This window comes from Oryctolagus cuniculus, chromosome 16 (genome assembly GCF_051225735.1).
Source record: "Oryctolagus cuniculus isolate XC-2025 breed Fujian yellow rabbit chromosome 16, ASM5122573v1, whole genome shotgun sequence".
NCBI classification, from domain to species: domain Eukaryota; kingdom Metazoa; phylum Chordata; class Mammalia; order Lagomorpha; family Leporidae; genus Oryctolagus; species Oryctolagus cuniculus.
This window is the reverse complement of record NC_142882.1, coordinates 57,120,837-57,143,026: the sequence shown is the minus strand read 5'-3', so window position 1 is coordinate 57,143,026 and position 22,190 is coordinate 57,120,837. Positions and strand designations below refer to the sequence as shown.

The 22,190-nt window shown below is 45.5% G+C and overlaps 1 protein-coding gene across 15 annotated transcripts in view; it reads left to right on the top strand.

Annotated features, from left to right (window-relative positions):
• Positions 1-22,190, top strand: part of CPVL (carboxypeptidase vitellogenic like) — a 134,604-nt gene that overhangs the window by 54,493 nt on the left and 57,921 nt on the right. For 14 of the 15 annotated variants that reach the window (XM_008261573.5, XM_089316053.1, XM_089316059.1 and 11 more), the window contains 4 exons: positions 9,471-9,593; positions 9,985-10,116; positions 15,055-15,153; positions 17,419-17,592. In XM_008261573.5, coding sequence (XP_008259795.3) covers positions 9,471-9,593; positions 9,985-10,116; positions 15,055-15,153; positions 17,419-17,592 — 528 coding nt within the window. Of the gene's footprint in view, positions 1-33; positions 100-9,470; positions 9,594-9,984; positions 10,117-15,054; positions 15,154-17,418; positions 17,593-22,190 lie in introns of those variants that run through there. The other variant, XM_089316062.1, reaches the window with a different exon arrangement.

Below are 22,190 nucleotides of genomic sequence, written 5' to 3'. Positions count from 1 at the left end.
CAAGGCCTACGTAAAGACGCAGTTGTCGGGAGCATAACCTTCCTAAGAATGGGATGCACTGATTCTGGGGACATTGCTTTGCTTAAGGAAGGACACTGGGTAATGAAGCCTTGATGGTGTCTTATTACTACAATGTGGTATTTTTCCAGCCTGGATTATTCCAACTCATTGTCTTCTGTTTTTAGGCCAGAAGAAGAATGAAAAAGTGGAAGGAGTTCTGGATTAATAATTAGGAGATCTGGGATCACGCTGGATAATTCTAGGAAAACCTTTTTAAATTTTTTGATTAATTTATTTGAGAGAGAGAGTGAGCTCTCTCGCTAGTTCACTCCCCAGGTGCCTGTATTGGCTGGGACTGGAGGTCAAGCTGTAGCTGGGAGCTGGGGGCTCAATCCGGGTCTTCCACGTGGTGGCAGGGACTTGAGCTGTCACCTGTGGTGTCCCAGGGTGTGCATTAGCAGGAAGCTGGAGTCGGGCCAGAGGCAGCTATTGAGCCCAAGCGTTTCTGTATGAGACACTGGCATTCTAATCACTAGGCTAATGCGTGCTCCCTCTAGGAAACCCTCTTAGCTTCTCTGGGCCTCTGTTTTAATCTTAGAAACAGAGGAGTCAGTTTTTAAACGAGATCAAGTCCAGGGCAGTTCCCTAGGCTTGCTCGTAAAGCATCTAAAAGTAATTGCACTTTTAACACAGGACCAACCCGCCCTCCCTCTTTCCACCACCACCACTGCTGGGAAAAAAGTGTTTATAAATATTTCAAGAAAGTTCCTTTCCCTCTGAACTTAATTTCCTCACACTCTTAGGCAGGCTGAGCAAACTGCTGCTCAATTATAGAATGCTCCTTGAAATATAAAAGCATAGATCCAGAAATGATTTACTGATTTTCTATGCAAAACCCCTGGACCTAAATATCCTTCACGTTTGTGTGCTTTGAATGAGGGTAGCCTGATGCTCAAAGAGTCTGGAGCAGCTGTTCAGAGCCCTGATATTGGTACAAGAGAGTCTGGAAATAATAATAGTACCTACTGCGTAGCATTGTTTTGTGTGTTTAATTAGCTGATCCTCCTCAACTATTTAGCATAGACGGGCTGTGATGAGCACCCAGCACGTTACAGTGACTGCCATCGCTCTCCATGCGGAAAGGCCGCGTGAATGCATTTGCCTCCAGAGCACGTGGCCTAATGCATGTAGACAGAAGCTGCAGTGTTAATCAAAGCTGTGTTCACTCGTTGCTGGAATGTGCCATTGTTTCCTCTTCTGTGGCTGTTTTTTTTTTTTTTTTTAATTTATTTATGTGAAAGGCAGAGTCAGAGAGAGAGAGAGAGAATATGTTCCATCTTGCTAGATCACTTCTCACCATGGTCAGGGCTGATCCAGGCCAAAGCTGCGTACTTCATCTGGGTCTCCCACGTGGCTGGCAAGAGCCCAAACACTTGGGCCATCATCCATTGCTTTTCCCAGGCCATTGTCAGGCAGCTGATTGGAAGTGGAGCAGCTGGGACATGAACCAGCACCCATGTGAGATGCTGGCATCATAGGTGGTGGCTGTACCCACTATGCCAGATTCATGGCCCCTGCGGCCGTGATTCTGAAATCATTTTTAAAAGAAATAGTTCACTTTGCCTGAAAGATAAAGATGAAGCTTAATGGTCTATATTAGACAGTCGATTGGTTTTAAATTTTATTTATTTGAGAGGTGAGAAAGAGAGCGGGAGCTCCGGTCTGCTGGTTTACTCCCCAAATGCCCACAGTGACTGGGGCCTGGTTGGGGCCAGAGCAGGGAGCTGAGAACTCGATCCAGATCTCCCACATGAGTGATAGGAACCCAGTCACTTTGAGCCATCAGTGCTGCCTCCCAGGGTCAGGTCTGCCTTGGCAGGACGTCGGGAGCCAGAGCCAGGGATTGAACCCAGACATTCCGATGCGGAACATGAGTGTCTTAAACACTAGGCTGAAAGCCTGCTCCTGTTTGTTTGCTTTTTTGACAGATAGTAGCAAAGGATGTCAGGATCCACCCCAGGCTCCTTGACCCTGTCCTGTGGACCCCTGTGTCATTACAGCAGAGGGAGTAGTGTGGGCCTGTGGCCGTCTGCCTGAGCTCCTGCCTTCTCTTCATGTCTGCCCAGAGCACCAACTGGAATTAATTTTGTGTAAAGGGAGACAAATGTGTCTGTAAATCACTCTCCTTGAGGCATGAAGAAAATGTGCTTCAAAAAGAGAAGCGAGCTGCGTTCAGCTGCCATAATTAGCTCTTTGTTGGTGTTAGCCTTTCCAAGCGAGCGGCCGCTCCTGAGATTGCACTTGCTCTCCAGGCACAGGCGCTAGACCTCTCCCAAGTATCCACAGCCCTGCTAGACGGCAGGCAGGTGACTGGCAAGGTGGAGGGAACTGTCTATTGTTCTCTAAGCTTGTGGCTTCTTGTTCCTCTCCAGGGTAAGATCCAGCACTTAGGGGTGATTGTGGCAGTAGAGGGATGTGGCTAAAACTGGGCATCTCACCTCAATCAGCAGAAAGCGGTGGACTCCATAGGCAGTTATGCAACTGTGGCTAATTTAAGAGCCAGATACGACAAAACTTTGAAGCAATTTAAAAATTAGTTAATGAGTTTAGTAGGAAAAGGTATTTTCATCTGCTGGGTGAAATCCTGTTTGGAGCACAGTGTTGGACAGCCCTGTTGAAGCCATCATGTTCCTTTGGGCGGAGGTGGTGAGAGCTTTGCTTGTTTAATCTGTTTTAGACAGTACTAAGCACAGTGTTCACTGAGTGTCTTAGAGTAGCCTTGTGCATGGGCTGTTGCTAGACCAAGTGAAAATATCAATGATATTGCCGTCTCGCATGTTTCCTTTTCATTGTCCTTTTCCCTCCTATACTAAGTTCCAGGCTTTGCAAACTCCCTTTCCTGTTCTGTTGTTTTCCAGATCCACTATATGGTCAACCTGCCACCTTCAGCCTTCTTCTCCCAGATTGTATTGTGCTAACCTTTGGGCTTCTTCCATCTCCATCATAATTGTTCTGTTTCTCTCCCCAGTTCTGATTTGTCACCAGCTCACTGGCTCTTAGAAAGGACTTGATCAATTAAACCCATGGGAAGGTGTTTGTAACAGGAGACTTTGGAGAACCCTTGTGCAAGTAGAGAAGTGACATCTAAGGTAGGGAGTGGGAACTCTCCTAGCAGTAGGCCTGCAATCATTTTATGTAGATCTGCACCATTGCCCTGTTGGTTCAGGCTTGAGATCATTGAATTTGATGGCTAGAAGGGAGCCTTCAAGAATGTCTAATTCATATGTAATTGAGAATGAGTCATGTGGCAGGCATTATGCTAAGCACAGTGTCATGCATTCCCTTGTTTGATCTTCATAGTCACCCTATGAATTAGGTGCTGTTATCACTATCCACATTTTGCAAGTGAGATCACTGAAGCTTAGAGAAGTTAGTTATGGCTCAACACAATCGCTCAGCCAGAAAGTGGAGGAGCCAGAATCAGAACTTACGTTACTTTGAACTTTGCATTACTCTGGTGAAATACTTGAGTCAGGCTAACTTTATACAGGGAAGAAGTTCATTTTGGCCCATGGTTCTGGAAGTTCACAATCCACCATCGGTCAGGTCCCATTGGTATATCTTCCAGTGATGACATTGCTGGGTCCCAAGAACATCATGTGGCAAGAGGGAGTCCACATCTGTCTACGTGTCTCCTTGTGAAGCCACTGGGAATCAGTCATGACAATCAATTCATCCTAACAACCTAACCCAGTCTAATCACCTTCCATGATTAAATAAAACTTCTATCCTTTTAATACCATTAACTTACGACTTTGGGGCTTAAACTCCTGCATGAGTTCAGGGAGCAGATTGTATTCAAACCGAAGCGGAACCTAAGCAGCCAGACTCCGCAGCCTGAAGGCTGCAGTGAAGGAATTAGCTGAGGGTTGTAACCCTGCCTGCAGAGATCTCTGGAACTGAGTACTCTCTCCTTGAAACTGCATTGTCGTCAGTACTGCCTCTTCCCACAGCACAGACCCGTTTCCCATAAAAGGAATCAAGTATCATCCTCTTCCATTATTCTTGCAGAATCTCTGGGTATCAACCTTAGACAAACACAAAGGAAGCTCCCTGGCTTCTAGGATATCTGTGTCTCTCTGTCCCAGACTTCGTTTTTATCATAAAGACTTGGCTTTGATGATAAAGTTTTATAGAGTAAGTAGAAGTTTCAAGTGATATAAAGATTTGAATTCCTTGGAATGCAATTATTTTTTGAGGCTTGGAACCTGCTGAATTTTATTAGATAACAATCAAGCTGTTTTAACTCTTGAGCCCATAATGAGTGTCTATTTTTGGTTATGTTCATCTGTACTTGCCAATATTTTGTTTTAGAATTGAAAACGAATTTGTGACTACTTAATAAGTTTAATATTACAAAAATCAAGGCTTATGCTGCAATCCAAAGAACTGAACAGGGGCATATGGAAATGTTTGCAAGTTGGGTCTCTGGCTCTTGGGTTGTGTTTCCAAATCAAAGCAATAAGTATTTATGGATTCTTTAGTTGCATAGGAAAGAATAGGAGTAGATGAGAAGTCATTATAAGCTTTGTCTGAAGGGAGCTACCATGCTGGACCAAGGAACCCAGAGACATAAGCAGTGCTTGATCAAATGAGATGTCCAGGTTGGGGACAGGAAATGCTAAGTTGAACCCATTATGCAGCTTCAACCTTATGAATTCTATCTACAGTGAGCAAACAAAGGACTTCGTTCGTTGACTGTGACCTAGTGGGTTCATACTCCTTATTTAAAAGTCAAATTTGCTGCAGTCTGGCTTTGAGACAAAGGGGTTTATTCATCTAATTGAGTCACCTGGCTTCAAACTGGGTTTCTCCAAATTGGCACTGAGGTCAGATTAAGTGGGCTAAGGGTACATTTGTTCACCTCTGCCTGTCACAAATAGATTTTTTTTTTTTTTAAACAGAAGCATCCTCTCGGTGCTAAAGACAAATATATCATTTGGAAGGCAGCACGTACCTTTGTCTGAGTTTATGTGACTACAAGTTGGCTACAGATCAAAACACATTGGCTTTGTGTCTGTGCCTGTACAGTTTGCAAGTTTCATTTTAAGCTCATATTTAAGAGAAGTAGATGCTTTGATAAAGTCCTATTCTTGTTAGAAGCCTTTAAAAAAAAAACAACGCAGCAATGTGGTCTTGAAATTAGATGACACATGGTCTAGAAATGTCTAGGAAATTGTAGCGATTACCACAACACGGCTTTTCTCATTCATTACTTTTCTCAACTGACCGTTTTAGGACCACACATCTCTCCTCAGAGAAACTAATGGTAGCGAGGAAGTGAGACCCAAGGCTGGAAGAAATCCAGCTCACCCTAGTCTAATCCTGTCCTCTTCCGTGCTTGCTGGTGTTTCACTGCGTTACATTAAGGATTTTCACCAGCATGGGGTGCTTGCCTTGAGTGTCCAGCCTGTGCGTGAAGTTCCCCTCCAGGCACTCAGCTTCTCTTACTCCTTCCGTTCTGGCTCTAGCAAGGTGCTTGGAGAGCTGAAGGCCGAGGATGGGTAAGACTCTTTCCCAAAGGGTAGCCCACCTTGTTTCCTCTTGGAGATGTGGAGGAGGAGGAGTGGCCACCAGGCCAGCAGTGGGTCTTTCAAAGAGGCATCATTTTAGCCAGATGGCTGCTGAGTAGGACAGAGCAGGGCAAGGGGCTAAGAGTGACCTGCAGGGCCTCCATCTGCCATTCCTGAAACGGACGACCCCCGTTTCTGCCACACAGAGGCTGGGGAGTAAGGCCTGCGATTGGGCAAACTTTGTTAGGTGCATCTCATTTCAGAAGTTGTTGCATTTTGCTAATAAAGTTCGGAATTTTTTTGTGTGTGTGTGTGAAGTATTCCTAGAAGCAAGGAGGAGAATCAGTATAATTGCATTGACTTTTTTTCTATTAAACTTCAGTAAGAAATGTAGCCCACTGAGAGTAGTTTAAACAATAGTAACTATGAACATATGTGAAATTTCTGTAAGAGGACATTGTTTCCATTATAATATTATTCTCTGACACTTTTTTTTTTGTTTCTGGAGGAGCTGATTGAAACTTGATTTTTAGATAGGAAATATTTTTTCTTCTCTTAAAAGTAACCGGAGGGCAGTGGTACAGTACGTCGACTGTTGTTGAAACATGTAAGAAGGGAGAAATGCACACGGAGTACACAATTACAAGTTCCTTTAAGTCCAGTTTCTTGTGTTTTTACACATCTGGATAATTAAGCAAGCATTACATTCTCTCTAGGCTATTTTTACAAGTACAATGTGCTTCTCACGTGATTTCCATTAGGCCATTCCAAACATCATTTACCAACTCAGAAAGATTGCACACCAGAATTCAGATATTCTCTCTCTCTCTCTCTCTCTCTCTCTCTCGGGGGAAATAAGGCTTGAGAGCTGAATTCCGAGATCCTTCTGATGTAGGAAGAGAACTGGAGGTTTATTGCTTCTTTAAGCTCCAGCAAATACAGGCATGTGCAAACATACCCTAATATCTCTAGGCCTTCATGTTGGAGGTGAGTTCAACTTATGGTCACCATGGGAAAAATTAACCAAACAAGAACAGTGCTAGAATTTGCAGCTTGAAGTGCCTTTAAATATAAGAAAGTCATCATAAGAGGAGTCTAAAATCCAGATGTGTGAATTGCTAAGCTAGTGGGATTTGTTGTGTTAGATGTATGTTTATCTGGCTGAGTGCCTCATAGGGAAAGTCGTGGCCGAATCCTAAAATAATATGTGTTCAGAGAGTTTCTGGATGTGTTTTCCCTCTTTTCTTTTATAATGGCTTTGATGTTGCTCTGAGCTTTTATGAGGCCAGAGTCTGATCTGATGTTGGGAGGTTGGGGTTAACTCACAGACTTCAGGGCAGCATTGACCAGCTGCTGCCCACATTGGGGAGTGCACTTGGGAGGTCAGAGCAGCCCTGATTCTGAGAGCTCTGGCTGGTGTTGCTGTTGTTGTCATGGGAAGAACCTGGAACAAAAGGAGCAAGAGTTCATAAAAGTCACGGGATCATAATTAAAAGCTAAGGGGCCATCTAATTCATTTCCAATCCGTAGGGAAATCACACCTAAATTCTTCCCCCACTGAGAGGCAATCTAATCTTTGTAAAAAAAAATACATAGGAAAGGAAAAACTGGGTGAAATAAAACATACTTGATTTATTGTCTGATAGTTTTTTGAAGTAAGTTGGATGGTCAAAGAAATAATTAAGTCGAGAAAGAAATGTTGCAAGAAAAATAAGTTTGATTTTGTAAAAAGAAAAGGAATACAGAAATATGTCTCAACAAGGAGAGTGAAAATAATTGAAATTTCATTATAATGTTTCAGTGTCTGTTTTCCATAAAATAATCCTATAATTGTCTACTGAGTGAGAGTTTGAGTCACTCAACCAAAGGGATGATTAATGCAAAAGGCAATGAGGGATTTGTCACACTGACACCAAGCAAGGAAGTGTATGATAGTCATTAGGAAGCATAAAATGAGATAAACATTATCACTGCTAGCTTAGCAGACATGGACTGAATATTGAATAATCTGGCTTTAGATGTGATTTTGGAACTACCCATCTCACTGTCTTGTTTTCACAAATGGTCAACTTAGCAAACGTGGTATGGACAAGTGCAAGCTTTTGTTCCAGATTCATGTATACCCCAGGACGGTTGACTGAAATGTTTGATATGAGAATTGGGCGCTGTGGAGGCAGTTAGCCCTGGATAGAATTCCAGCTGGGGACAGACCCTTGTTTTCTTCATTGTATCGTAGAGGAAAACAGTGTCTCCCCTTAAGTTCACTCAAAGGATGTGAAATAGCCGAGTTTATAGAGATGCTCAAATTGAGTGGGGTTTTTTCTTAATTTCCTGCCTGGATATATCCCAGGTACACATGATGGTCACAAGAGAAAGGTACCATAAAAATGCACATGTTTTTGGCTAAGTATTTCCTCATCAGCTTATAGAGCAATTTAAAGTACATGGCCTTCCATCTCAGATTCAACAGAGGTGTTTTATTGCCAGGTCTTAAAGCAAGATGACTTGAATGATTATATCACTGGAAGACATACTTTTTAGTATTTGTACTGATTTCCTGTAGAGAAGAAATATTTAGAAGTAATGCCAAAGAACTCGTTCTTTTGCCAAGTGTTTTTTTTTTTTTTTAATTTCATTTATTTGAAAGCCAGAGTGAATGAGTGAGAAAGAGAGCGAGCCAGAGAAAGAGAGAGAGATCCATCTTCCATTTACTGGTTCACTCCCCAAATGTCTATAAAAGCTACTGCTGGGCCAGCCAGGATGAAGCCAAGAACCTGAAGTTCCATCCAGGTCTCTCACATATGTGGTAGTGACCCAGTCCTTGGGCCATCATCTCCTGAATTCCCAGATGCAGTAGCAGGAAGCTGGATCAGAAGCAGAGGAGCTGGGACTCCAGCTGACCCTCTGATATGGGATATGGGTGTCCTGGAAAAGCTGAACTCACTGCACCACCTTTGAGTATGTTTTCTGCTGGGCAGTAGGGCATCCTGGGAATAATAATCCATGAAATGGAAACGTTGCTTTATCATGTCTGAGTCAACATTTCCATAATGTATTTTTTAGAAAGTGTGAACTTTATGCAGGAAATTTTGGTCTTTATTCATTCTTCTGTCTCTTCCAATATCTAGCCGTAATGCCTTTGACAGAAGAGTTGGCCAATAAGCCTATAAGTTGTTGAATAAACCCTAAAATAATAAAACATCTTTACCCATTAAATGGTTACTTGAGAATATGTGCTTTTTTGTCATCTTACAGAAATTTTATTTGATGAATGTTCACTTATTGTCAGTAACAAGACAGTGCAGCACAGTTATGCAATAAATCTGGTTTCAGACATAGAAATGCGTTCTTATATTGCCAGAAGGAAGCTAAAATGTACTCCTGAGTTTGAATGGATAAATTGTTTTGATTCAGTGCCTTTCCTAAGTGATTATTACTGTACAAGAGAGAGCTGCGTCCATGAAGAGATCTTGTCTAAATTATATTTTTATCATAACTTGGAAGGAATTTAGATTATGGAGGGTACCATACAAGGTAGAACTCTTTTTTTTTTTTTTTTTTTTTTTTTGAGAGACAGAGGCAGAGACAGATACAGGCATATAGAAAGCTCCCATCCGCTAGTTCACTCCCCAAATGCTCACAGTGGTGGGGCTGAGCCAGGGCAAAGCTGGAACTTGGCATTCAGTCCAGGTCTCCCATGGGAGTGTCCAGGACCTGACTGCTGCCTCCCAGGGTATGCATAAGCAGGAAGCGGGAATCCGGAGTGGAGTCGGGACTTGAACCTAGGTGCTTCCCTAGACCAAATGCCTGTCTGTATTGTTATTTTGATGAGCTTCAGTGTGTAGCATTGTACTAGCGTGGATTTGTGATGGTTTGTTCCAACTCTGTCCTTCTCAGTCGTATGCAGGGAAGTATGTGCCGGCCATCGCGTACTACATCCACACTCTCAACCCCGTGAGGGTGTCCAAGTTCAACCTGAAGGGAATCGCTCTTGGAGATGCATATTGTGATCCTGAATCAGTACGTGTTTTGATTTTTCTTTCCATATTGTCCTGTATGGAAGCTAAGTGCCCCTTAATCAGATGGAAGGCTCCTCTCTGAGGCCTACCTTGAGAAAGGGAAACACTAATTAAATTTATGACTTAAATCTTCTAGCTTTTAGTCAGTGCTTCAACATGTCAACTTAGTATGTCAGCCCATGTTGGCATTTAGTGCAAGTATGTGCATGTGTGTGTTAGGTTTTGTGAGATGTGTGTATGCGTTGTGTATGTGTGCCTGTAATTGCCTTACACAGCTGATGCCAACACAAGAGTGACAATTAAAGAGGGTTACTCCATCAAGCAAACAGGCTCCCGTCACTTCTGTCCTGCTCCGGGTCTGCGGCTCTGACGTGCGTCTCTTTTGTCCTCAGATTATAGGCGGCTATGCAGCATTCCTGTACCAAATCGGCATACTGGATGAGAAGCAGAGAAAGCACTTCCAGAAGGAGTGTGATGAGTGCATAAAACACATCAAGAAGGGGAACTGGCTGCAGGCCTTTGAAGTGAGTTCTGGGGCCCTGTGTTACTCCCGAGCAATGAGAACCAGCTGAGTTGAGGAGGGGGCGGCGGCAGCCCCAGGCAGCTGGGGGCAGTGCTTGTTAGAGGAGAGCGCGCTGCCCTGCCGTCTGAGAGGGGCAGGCTCAGGGCTCACAGCAAACACAGGAGTTGCCTGTGTTGCACACCTAAGATGGTCTCGCAGTTTACCTGTGTCTTTCGTCAGCTGTTTCAGTGTCTTGGAATGCTGCTTGGCACCTAGAGGCCTCCCCATCCTATGGCAGTCTGAGGAAAGGCTCCCAAGGATGGACGCATGTGTGCTTCCACGCGCACTCTCAGCCGTCCATGGGGGCATAGCCACGCACAGGGTTTCCGCTGGAGAAGTGGCTGCAGTGTTTAACAAACGTCACGTGTTCCTGTGTGTCAGGAACAAAGACTACCAAGGGCAGTAATTTGAAACTTCTACAAAGGGCCAGTGGAATTTGTGGATATTGTTACAGTACTCCCCTAAAATTAAATTTGAGAATCTGATAATATGGTCAAGTTCTTCACCCTTTTGTTTTCTTCTTTGGTTATTTCAAGTGGAAGCATGCATTAAATATTATGATACAGGAAGCTGGGTATTTTTTTTTCTGCCAGTGCAAAGGCCATGTGTGAACAATCACTCTTAGGTTCTTTTTTTTTTTTTTTTTCTTAAGGGTTTATTGATTTATTTGAAAGGCAGAGTTCACTGAGAAGGAGAAGCAGAGAGAGAAATCTTCCATGCAACTGGTTCACTTCCTAAATGATGTCAATGGCAGGGCGCTGGGCCAGGCCAAAGCCAGGGGCCTGGGATATCATCTGACTCTCCCATGTGTGTGGCAGGAGACCAAGCAATTGGGCCATCTTCTACTGCCTTTTCAGGTGCATTAGCAGGGAGCTGGATTGAAAATATGGCATTCCCATATGGGATACCAGCATCGCAGGTTGCAGCTTAACCCCCTATACTGCAATGCTGGCCCCCTTAGGTATTTTTGCCATGTTTATGTTTGACACATCATAAATGAGGCAAAGGTTGGATTTTGAGGACTGTAATCTGGCTGTTGTTAGTCATACACATTGTAGCAATACCCCTGGCATCTTTTTGTTATTGAGGTAGGAGTCTGATATTAACTATATTCTGGGCATTGCTGAATGGTAGGTTCCTATCGAGACAGGAGACATGCAAATCTGGGGAAAAGAAGGGGTGGCACAAATTTATCCTCTACTTCACAACAGGAGGCAGCCCCCCACCCCCCACCCCGAAGTCTCCTAAGCCAGTGACTGCCCTTGCTCTGCATTCTGACCGTGGCAAGCTGCGCAGGTGGATCAAGAGAGGGAAATCCAAGCTGTCCCGCAGGGCACTCAGGAGCTGTCCTTTGTTGGTACAGGGATAGCAGGTGTGGCTTCAGGATTTCTTGCATAGTTGTAACCCAAAGGAAGAGAGATCTTGGAGACATGGAGAATCATGCTTCAACTTGCCATGACAGTGCTTTCAAGACTGTTTTCAGGCTGTCTGCTGCAGTGGTCAGAAAAGGGGAAAAGAAATGAACTTTTAGAAATAATATCAGGGGCTAACACTGTGGCACAGTAGGTTAATCCTTCATCTGCAGCAGCAGCATCCCATATGGGCGCAGGTTCTAGTCCCAGCTGCTCCATCCGATCCAGCTCTCTGCTATGGCCTGGGAAAGCAGTAGAAGATGGACCAAATCCTTGGCCCCCTACCCCCACATGGGAGACCCGAAAGAAGCTCCTGGCTCCTGGCTTCAGATGGGCCCAGCTCTAGCAGTTGTGGCTATTTGGGGAGTGAACCAGCAGATGGAAAACCTCTCTCTCTCTCTCCCTCTGTCTGTAACTCTACCTCTCAAATAAATAATAAATAAAATCTTAAAAAAACCACATCAAATTGTATGTGATGTTAGACCAGTTTACAAGAGAGACACTTGATATGTCTTTAAAGAAGCACACGGGGATATTTGAGAGGCCCAGAGGCATTAGGAAAGCAGGGAGAAGACCGTGGCGGGTGCTGGAGTAAGCTGAGTGGTGGAACTCCCAAGTATTCTGTGTCCTCAGAGATAAGAAGACGGTGGCATAGGAGGCTATATAGTCCCAAACTACATTTGTCAAGAAAAAAAAACAAAAGCAAAAATAACCCTTGAAGGTATGGAAGACCTGTTTGACCATTGTCCCAGGGTCTTCCATGAAGACTGAAAACATAAAGGTGTTTGCTTGTCCAAGACAAGTAGACAGATGATACTCAGGGCAGTAAACTACTGGTGGTTGAAATGTATTTCAGTGAAGGCAATGGGAGACTCCAAGAAATTCTGAAAACAAGAGCATACACTGTCATAATTTCCAGCCTAAATGATAAAGCCTGTTTGCTCTGATTCTTTAAAACGGTTTAGTTAATCAAAGACCAGCTGGAGGGGCTTTAGAGATAGATCATACACTACCCCTTTACACACACACACAGATATGCACATGATCACACACATGGACACACATAGATATACACAGTCACACATACAAGCATATGGACACACACATGCACTTAGCCAGATACACACAGGAACATGGTCACACACACAGAAATGCACATAACACAGTGGACACACAGATGTGTACATGGGCACCCAGAGACATGCATACAGTCAGACACACAAACACGTACATGGTCACACATACACATTTTACAGATGAGGCTGGAGGGGCCCAGGTGGGGTGCAGTGAATTTCCAGGCTCACAAAATTCTCTCCTTGTGAAACAAGTTTGGAGCAGAAATTGGATTTCCTGAGTCTTTCCCCCCATCCTTATCTGTTGTGCGGCAAATGAGTTGTAACTCTTTTTGAAAGCAAATCCCTCTGTAAAGGTTGACATCATTCACCCTCCCATTGGTGTTGAACATAGTTCTAAAGATGAGCTCTGAGAGCGACGTGCCTTCAGGACAGCCGCTGGGCTGTCACAGTCCTCTGGGTTCAGGGTTCACCGTCGATGGTGGTCATTCCTTTAGAAGCAGCCCCGTGTTGTGCACAGCCAGGTGAGGGGACTCTGAGGACTGGTGGCATTGTGGAAGAATAGTAATTGTCCCCGCCACCACCACCCCTTTCCCCAGTGATGTTCTTTGCCATATGTGCTCCTTGATCCTGGACCAATGTTAATATAAGTCAAGTTCCTTCATGTTTGATGAAGAAACATATTTAAATAGCGAGGTGTTATGGTAAATCCAAAGCCTGGGCAGAAAGTACTGAGGGCCAGGATACACTGCAATCTGTCTGCTGGGGCAGCCGGTAAGGGTGTGGCTGAGTGTGCAGGCTGGGGCTCTGTCTCACCTCTGGCATTGTTAGGGGAATGTCCTTAGCAACCTCTGTGTGTTTCTGTAAAATTAGGGTAACACTGTCTCTTATAAGAAACCCAAGTTCATGTTTGATGGACTATTTTCAAAATCTGCTAAACTCATTTCTTAAAATGATTTCACAAGGACCTTGTCCTGCCTGCTTACAACTTAATGTGTCAACAAACCCCCCATGTCCACACTCTGTTCTGCGATTCCTCCCTTCTGCCTCACCTCGCTTTACCCAGACCTGGCTCTCCCCTGAGGACACTGCAGTGGGCTGCAGGGCGGCTGTCCCCCGCCCACCTTCTTTGTGCCGCTAGGTTCACAGGAAGAGCAGATGCCCCCATTGCGGCTTCCCGATCACAGTTCCTGCCACTGCCTCAAGCACTGAGCTTTGCTTTCCTGTTCTGGGCGGGGTGGGGGCAGGGGACGGAGGGAGGGCTCCTGCTGTAGTGTGTGCCGTGCCCTGGTCTCTCCTCCTTGTCCTCCGAATCGCTTAGCTCCTGCCCCACTGTCACTCTCCAGCATCACTCCTGTCATCGTTGTTGATGACCGCAGTGTCCACGCTGGTGACCACTTTAATACTCGTCTCTCAATGCCTTGGCGGCCTCTTGTACAATCTCATCCTCCTTAGCTGCTCATTCTTGCTACCAAAAACCCAAAACAAGACAGAAAACAAAAACAAAAATACTCCAGCAGCCACTCCACAGCCTCACATTCAAACACCTTTCTCCAGCTACCACCATGCGTCCTTCCAGGTCACTTGTACCAACCCTACAGGCCCACAACCCGCTGATCCCAGAGCCTCTTCAGGACCTCTTGAAGGCTGTATTTCTCTAGTTATCCACCCAAAAGCCAAGGTCAGCCCTTACATACATCCCCAAGCCCCAAGCCCCTCTCAAGGTCCTCCACACCCTTGGTTAAAGCCCAGCCCTGGCTGCATCTGTGTGTGCCACCCCACCTGCCTCCTCGCAGCTAACGGTGGCTAGAGGAAAGCACCCGAATTGCCCACTGCTCCCCTCGCAGCTGCTCATGGGGCCTTCTGAATCTAGCAGTCCAAAGTGGACCCCACCAGCTCCCGGCTCTTGGGTCTGGGCCTATGTCCTCTCTCCTGCTGTGGGTGAGCAGTCCACGACCCACACTAAGGCAGCTCTTCCTGCCGGGCTCAGGGCCACTGTGGAGGCCTCCGGGCTGGCTGTGGGCGCTGCCTGGGATGTGCCTCTCTTAACACGTCTTAATTCTTGCGCATGCTCTAAGTGAGAGCCTCCTCCCTGCAGGGTCCACGCACGCGTGCACACATGCACTCCACACTTCCTGCTCTGTAGCCGCCTTCACTCTCACAGCCTATACATTTCACCTGGTGATGCTCATTTATTGTACCCTGTAAGCTTGCGACAGAGGACTTCCGGGCCGTCTGGTTCATGGCGATTTCCCCTATGCCTAGGCCACTGTGTAGCCCAGAGGATGTGCAGCCAGTGCCTGTTAAATGGAACCTTGACGAGTGAGGGAGTTATTGAAGGAATGAAGTGACACAGCCCGTACGTTGTCACTCAGCCTGATGTTTTCCTTCTCCCTTTCCTGTCTCCTGACCTAGATACTGGATAAGCTACTCGATGGCGACTTAACCAACGAGGCTTCCTACTTCCAGAACGTTACAGGATGTGTTAATTACTACAACTTTTTACAGTGCACGGTAACCACACTTAAACATTTTTTTCAACTTAATTGTTTTTATTTTTTGAGATAGCATTTTAAATTTACATAGTAGTTAAGTAATGCCTAAATAAAGAATTCAACAAACATAAAGTAAAATAGCATTTTAAAAACCATAATAATATTTGATTAAAGCTTTTGGCAAAACCAAACTTCACCCGAGTTGGGAAGTATTCTGAATGACTTTCTACTATTCAGATATGTCCAAGCTGTATTGCATTGTTTGGTCTGCTATTCCATGGGGCCTCCCACCACTGCTGTATGTATTAGAATCTGACCATTGCAGATGTGTGATATTTCAAATAACTCCCAACGATTTCTGCTCAGCACAGCCTCCCCTCCAAGTAGAGCTTGTTATACAGGGCTGCTTTTGTGAAGGGTACAGGCTGGGGTTGGCGTTCTGGGTGTCAGGTCTCAGGGTTTCAAGCCTTTTTATGAGTCTCTTGAAAATGGCCACATTCTTTGTTCCATACTTAAAGCAACTAGGATAATCAAAACTGCCAAAGCCTTTATGAAAATATTTGCCTTGTCTTACTTTTAACTTAAGATGTTTAGTTCATTAGTGAGGCCCTCACTCCAACCCCTCTGGAGTATTTCTTAGACTATTCAAGTAGTTTGTTTCATAAACGTGGGCCAAAGTTGATGTCTTGGGTAGAATTAATCAAATAAGAGAAAGGGAGCTAGAGTGGAAGTTTGGATTTGTGTAATGCATATGATGATGTGTTGTGTCTTTAAAATTGCCTTATTTATGAACTCTTTTGTAAATATAAAGTTCATTTTGGTGGAATTTGCCAGCCCTGTGGTTTTGGGTTTTGATTCTACCAAGAAAAAACATGAGGCAAGAGAGAAGCAGAATTTTTGATTACATATATATATTTTTTTTTATAAATTTTAAATTTTAACATACTCACAGTTATAAAAAATTGTAGATGAAGCACAGCTTGTCATGCCCTAAGAGTTTTGTAAGGTGTGTGTGTGTGTGTGTGAAGGTATTTCCTCTTCTTTTCTTTGAGTATTGTGTTTATAACAGAGTTGACTTTTTTTTTTTTTTTACAGATTTTTATTTATTTGAGAGGTAGAGTTAGAGACAGAGAGAAAGGTCTTCCTTCCGCTGATTTACTCCTCAGATGGATGCAATGGCTAGAGCTGGGCCCATTTGAAACCAGGAGCCAGGAGCTTTTTCCGGGTCTCCCACACGGGTACAGGGGCCCAAGGACTTGGGCCATCTTCTGCTTTCCCAGGCCATAACAGAGAGCTAGATCAGAAGTGGAGGAGCCAGGATACAAGCCAGCACCCCTGAACTGGTACCCATATGGAGTGCCAGTGCCACAAGCAGAGGGTTAGCTACCATGCCACAGCACCAGCCTCTGTTACAGAGACTTTTAGGCAGTGTTTTCTTTCTTAATATGGCTCACGGACAAGTTTTCCTTTGTCTTGTGTTCTTCATTAAATATCTGTTTTTACCTTAGATTGATTTCCCCCTTAAATTATAGTCAGCACAGTTTTTTTATGTGTGGTTTTGATACAGAGGAGAACATGGGAAAGAAATCTCAGCTTCTACTTCACCACCCACCACCTCAGCCCCATGAGACCCACTTGTCCTTCCTTCCATGGAAACTCCACAAGGAGAAAATTGATTTGGATGCTCTCACCTCATTCATTTTCCATGTCTTTGCCTCCAACACAGTAGCTCATTGGAGGCACAGATTGCAAAAGATAAATTTCTGAAAAGGAAAAATCCAGCGTTTGCAAGTGGGTATTGGCTCCAGTAGGATCGGATCATCCACATTTGTCATTAGTAAGCTGGCATCCCATGTGAGCTCAGGTGTGAGTCCTGGCTGCCCTGCTTTGAATCCAGCTCCCTGCATGGGAAAGCAGCTGATGATGGCCCAAGTATTTGGGTCCCCGCCACTGACGTGAGAGACCCAGATGGAGCTCCAGGTTCCTGGCTTCTGCCTGGACCATCCACAGCCATTGTGGTCATCCAGGGAGTGGACCAGTGGATGGAAGATCTTTTTCTGTCTCTATCTCTCATTCTCTCCCTCCATCATTTTGCCTTTCAAATACATAAAGTAAATCTTTTAAAAAGTTACCCTCATATTCCCAAGTGAAAATTTCCAGAGTGGGGAAAAGTCTGTGTTGTTCACTGTGTCACCCGCTGGGAGAAACGCACAGCTTTCCCAGCCTGCTGGTGCTGCCACCCAGTCACGGCCCCTCACGTCTTTCTGATGCACCCTTTGGCCAGGAACCTGAGGAACTAAATTACTATGCAAAGTTTTTGTCGCTTCCGGAAGTGAAACAAGCCATCCACGTGGGAAACCACACTTTCAACGACGGAGAGGAAGTGGAGAAGTACTTGCGCGAGGACACAGTCAAGTCCGTGAAGCCGTGGCTAAGTGAGATCATGGATAATTACAAGGTAAGAGAGCTCCTTCAGTGAGGGTCTATTTCAGGAGCTTCGCAGGTGACCCCCTGCAGAGGCCACTTGGTTCTAGTTGTAATTTGACTCCTACTTTTTTTTTTTTTTTTTACTTTTACGATGTTTTATAAAAAAAAAATAGCTGCTTCTTGAATTCTTTAAATTACATGTTTATCTTTTCTCTTTTAAGCAAACTGCTTAACCCTGATCATTCATTTTTAAGTTTCATTTATTTTTAGATTGATTTATTTATTTGAAAGGCAGAGTGACACAGAGAGGGCGGAAGGAGAGAGAGAGATCGATCAATCCTCTATTTGCTGGTTCACTAGAGAGAGAGAGCTGGGGCTGGTCCTGGCGGAAGCCAGGAGCCCACAGCTCCATCCAGGTCTCCCATGTGGGTCACAGGGGCCCAAGTACTTGGGCTTTCCTCTGCTGCCTTCCCAGGCACCTTAGCAGGGAGTTGGATGAGAAGCAGAGCAATGTGGGACTGAAACCTGCACTCTGATATAGATGCCTCGCTCACTGCACCAGTGTGCCTGCCCCCTGCTGGTTCTTTAAAGTGAAATCCCTTCTGGCACCTGTCCCCTCTCATCCTTTCTTGAGAAAAGGCAGGCAGCAGAGCAGAGGGAATGGCTGGCCTGCGTGAGAGCCAGTTGCCCTCTGGTTTACTTAGTCTGTGAATCCCAGTGAAGTCAGGGATGAATGAGATCTGCTGGTCATTTAAAAAAAAATAGATTTTGCCTAATCATTGTATCCATTCACTTTGCTCAGTCATGGCCTTTATTGTGTCTGCCTAAAGCCACTCGCTGCCCTGGAAGGTCAGGTGGACACGATGAGCGAGGCCGGCCCATTCTCAGACTTCGGGATCTAGCACCGTGTTGTCTGGTTGAGGTGTTCCACCTGGGCTGCTGCTGGAGGAACCAGAGGGGAGGGAAGTCACAGAAGAGGACTTGAGGAAAGGAGCCAGGGCCCCAAGGACCCTGACCTTGAGGAAGGACACTCGGGACAGTGGCTGGGGAAAGTCGTCCTGCCTGTTCTTTGACCACCTCTCCTGGTCCTGCGGGGCTGTTGTTTATCCTAGGGATGGTATTGGGGCCATTCTGAAGGAGAAGTGAACCTGGGACAGAGGAGAGCCCCATCTCCCTCCTCTCTCTGTCCTGGCAGGGGCAAGGGTGGTGTCTGGGGGGAACACAGGGCAGGAGCAGATGTTTGGCCTGGTGGGAGAGATGCCGCTGCCCGCATCGGAATGGCTGGGTTTGAGTCCCAGCTGCGTTCCTGACTCCAGCTTCCTGCTGGTGCAGACGCTGGGAAGCAGCAGTAATGGCTCACATGATTGGACTCCTGTCACCCACATGGAGACCTGGATTGAGTTCCCAGCTCCCAGCTTCTGCCCCAGCCAGGGGCCACTGCAGACAACCGAGAAGAGGACACGCAGATGGGGGCACGCTCTCTAGCTTGATTTCTTCCTCTGTCTCTCTCCAAAAATCATTTTTTCAGGTCAGCCAGTAGCCCATGAGGCACCCTCGGATGAGACAGGAAAAAAGATGTCGCCTCCTCAGTATTTACTTCAGTCTATCAGAAAGTGTCCTAACACACTGCTGTAGTGACAGGCGGACTATTTGCTCCCTTCACTGGCGTGTTGAATATACATTTCTACAGCGCCTGTGTAAGGACTCGTGTCCCTTAGGTCTGTTCAGTGCATCATCTGCATGGCAGTCCCCAAAGCCCCTGATCAAATGTGCCCTTCCTGGAACGTGTTTCAGAGTGTGTCAGGCTGGAAGGCCCACGTTCTGATCCTGCCGTAGTATACCGAGTTTGGCATGTAATCTTCCCTGAAAATAATCTAAGGCCAATGGCATGCCGAGTCTACAAACCTGTTAGAAACCTGCAGAAGTGATGAAATACCAATTTCAAGAAAGAAAAGAGTCTAACTAGACCAGGCCAGCGGTTCAGCCAGCCTTGGGCTTGGTTCTGCTGGAGAAACACTGGCCTTGGGGACTTGTCCTCTTCTCTGGGCTCTGAGAGCAGTGTCTTCACCCTCAGGGTTAGACTTAGCGAACTGTGCTGCCGTTACAGGCACTCAGTCTGACGCCTGTACTAGCACGAGTCTGGAGCAGATGGCAGTGAGAGGAACGATGAATGAATGAAAATGAAAGAAAAATCAGTGCTGTACCAAAAATATATTTAAGAACTTTGTTCATGACCCACTAGGAATTTGTGATCCATTAATTTATTAAGCCAAAAAGAGCTCAGTACTTGTGTTTTAAAGACCTAAACAATATGCTACAGTGAAACATTAAGGGATACAAGTGGTTGTGTTGAGTGGGGGAAGCCCCCACGTGTATTGTCTGTGCTTTTGGGAGCTCTGTTTTCTCTTGGGATAAATTTAACTACAATAGAGGATTCTTTCCTCAACCTTCTGGAGGGTGAGATGGGGGCATGTATCTTACCTGATGGTGTAAACCCTCCTGGTGTTGACTAATCACCATAGACCATTCACTGGATTGATAGATGTAGTGGTTAGAAGTGAGTCTGTAGTTTGATATCTACATAGCTCTGCCCTTGTTGTCCATGTGTTTTTTCTTCTTCTTCTTTATTTAAAAGATTTATTTATTGAAAGGTAGAGTTAGAAAGAGAGGGAGAGAGAGATCTTTTACTCGCTGGTTCATTCCCCAGATGGCCTCAATGGCCAGGGTTGGGCCAGCCCAAAGCCTGGAGCTAGGAGCTTCGTTCATGTACAGGGTCCCAAGGATCTGGGCCATCCTCTGCTGCCTTCCCTGACACATAAGCAGGGAGCTGGATCAGAAGTAGTACACCTAAGACATGAACCAGTGTCTATATAAGATGGCATTGCAGGTAGTGTCTTAACCCAAATTGCCACGATGCCAGCCTGTCCGTGTGTTCTGAACCTGCTGTCTTAGTGTGTTTGGGCTGCTTTAGCAGAACACCCTAGACTAGGTCATTTATAAGCAACAGAAATTTTTTATTCACAGTTCTGAGGCTGGAAGGATCAAGATCAGGTACAGGGGCCAGTGCTGTGGCCCAGTAGGTTAATCCTCCACCTGCCCATCCCATATGGGTATCGGTTCTAGTCCTGGCTGCTCCTCTTATCCAGCTCTCTGCGAAGGCCTGGGGAAGCAGTAGAAAGATGGCCCAAGTGCTTGGGCCCCTGCACCCAATGAGAGACCTGGTCAGCTCAGGTCTGGTGGTTTCAGCCATTTGAGGAATGAACCAGTGGATGGAAGACCTTTCTCTCTGTCTCCCTCTCACTGTCTGTAACTCTACCTCTCAAGTAAAAAAACAAAATCGTAAAAAAAAAAAAAAATCAGGTACAGGGGCTGACACTGTGGCGCAGCAGGTTGAGCTGCCAGTTGAGACAGTTACATCCCATATTGGCATGTCAGTCCCAGTCCTGGCTGCTCTGCTTCTGATCCAGATGCTTGTTGATGTGCCTGGAAGGCAGCAGAAGATGGCCTGAGTGTTTGGGCCCCTGCCACCAACACGGAAGTTAGCATGCCTGTTTCTCTTTACAGGAGCCTGGGAGTCTTGTTCCAGTACTAGATTCATTTTAGCCAATGTGGAGTATCTGAGATGGGTTGAGGGAGAACTTCTTGGGTTTCTGGGATTATGTTTTCCAACTACAGTAGTTTCCACATAAACTACAGGAAAAGAGAATTCTTGTGATTATCTGCAGGAGATGCCTACTCAAATCGTGTCCAGTGATTCCAGATGTATGAGTGGTAAATTGAAATATCATACAGTATTTCCACAATGGTTAGAATGAGGACTAATCTGGACTGAATGTGGACTAATGAGGACTATGCTAGAATGAGGTCAGATGTTGGACCATTTGAATTCTTCCTCATGGCTAAATCCGGTCCAAATGTGAGCGGGCTCTTCAGGAGTTGGCCGGGTAGCAGAGGGTAGTAGCTCGGAACTTGTGGGGGGAACATTGTGAGGCTGAGTTCTGGTTTCCCCCAGCTGTGCCCCTTTGGGGAGGACACTTGAGCCCTTAGTGTGTCAGCTTCCTTGTCTACAAAATGGGAGTTCAGTGTACTTGGTGTGAGTCCTTGTGAGGTTTAGATGACATTGCGTATGTAACACACATAAAATAGTGCCTGCTGGTTAGGACGTGTTTATAAACAGCAGCTATTACCAGGGACATTGAACTCATTTTAGCAAAAGCCCTGAAGAGCCTGCTGCATATGAAAGTTATAGAAGAAATCCTGGAAAACACAAAATAGACTTGACAGAATTCTCCTTTCTAGTCCAGTGTGTAAGGAGCTTACAAGTCTCTGCTCCTCCCAAAAGCAAACAAGCAAGCAAAAGAAACCTGAATAAGTTGAAAAAATCAACAGTTCTTCTTGGGTTTGCGAAAGAAATGAGGTCATGGGGCAAACCATTGCTGCTCAACTTGGAGAGATCAAGAGGACAGTAGCGAGGGTTGTGATGTACTGGAGCCGGGGTGAGTAGACACCCTGCAGAACCGGAGCCCTGGTAGGAAGTCCTAGCTCAGGAGTCCTAGAGGCTCAGTGTGGACAAGTTGGAGAGCCAAAAACGCCGGAGCAGCCCAGCCATAGCAGGGTCTCCACATTTTT